General features: G+C 40.9%; 1 protein-coding gene across 1 annotated transcript in view; it reads left to right on the forward strand.

The window, feature by feature from the left end:
* Positions 1 to 391: 391 nt before the first annotated feature.
* LOC125955464 (protein gooseberry-neuro) overlaps positions 392 to 863 on the forward strand; it is a 24,782-nt gene continuing 24,310 nt past the window's right edge. The window contains exon 1 of the mRNA XM_049686600.1: positions 392 to 449. Within this exon, the coding sequence (XP_049542557.1) occupies positions 392 to 449 (58 nt within the window). The remainder of the gene's footprint in view (positions 450 to 863) is intronic.

An 863-nucleotide genomic window follows, 5' to 3' on the forward strand; every position in this document is an offset into this window, starting at 1 on the left:
GTCCCGCGAGAAGCTGGCGATCGCTGTTCGCACCAGGCGATGCGTGCAATTTAAAATAATAGTGATCAATCGCACCCGGCGATGGCCGATAATAACCACATTCACACGCAGTTCAAAGTGAGTTTAGGCGATCACGGTACACCGGTGGAAGAGATACGTGGCGAGGAAGCTTCATAAACGTACGGGGCAGTTGGGTAATCCTTTCCCCTGGCACGGGGTCGTCGTTGATCAGTTTTGTTGGAACATTTGCCGTCGGGTACGGAGTTTTTTGTGTGTGCAAAGTTGAGCTTGAGGTGGAGAAATTGAGAAATTAACCGTACGCGCTGAACTCATCACCAAGCAATCGATTGCTGCGCAAAGTATAAACCCAGCGACGCAGATCAAGATGGATATGTCCGGTGCAAATTCGCTCAACATGCGGCCACTGTTCAGTGGATATCCGTTCCAAGGTAAGATGCTTTGAAATATCTTAATCATCATTCTCGACATAGTCCACTTGGTACAGTTCAATATGTTTGAAACATCTGAATGAAGTAATATTCTGATAATGATACTTGAACCTCTAGCTGGGTTACACTCTAAATACTCAACTGTACAGTTATAACATTTGTTTTCGTATTCCATATCCTTACTCAATATTTAATGCAATATTTTCACGCAACGTGTCTTCTGATTTGCAATAGTTATTTAAATATAGAGTAATAGTATGTGTAGTACAACTACATACGGCTCGTCCGTCCTAATATATGTAAAAAAAAACACTTTTAATATGAGAAACAGTTTCAAAAAGGTGATGTTTTAATGAATCTGTAGTGTATTGCTACGATAAATGGAATAAAAATAGAATCATGAAGCGTCACTAG

The sequence above is a fragment of the Anopheles darlingi genome, chromosome 3, assembly GCF_943734745.1.
Source record: "Anopheles darlingi chromosome 3, idAnoDarlMG_H_01, whole genome shotgun sequence".
Lineage (NCBI taxonomy): Eukaryota > Metazoa > Arthropoda > Insecta > Diptera > Culicidae > Anopheles > Anopheles darlingi.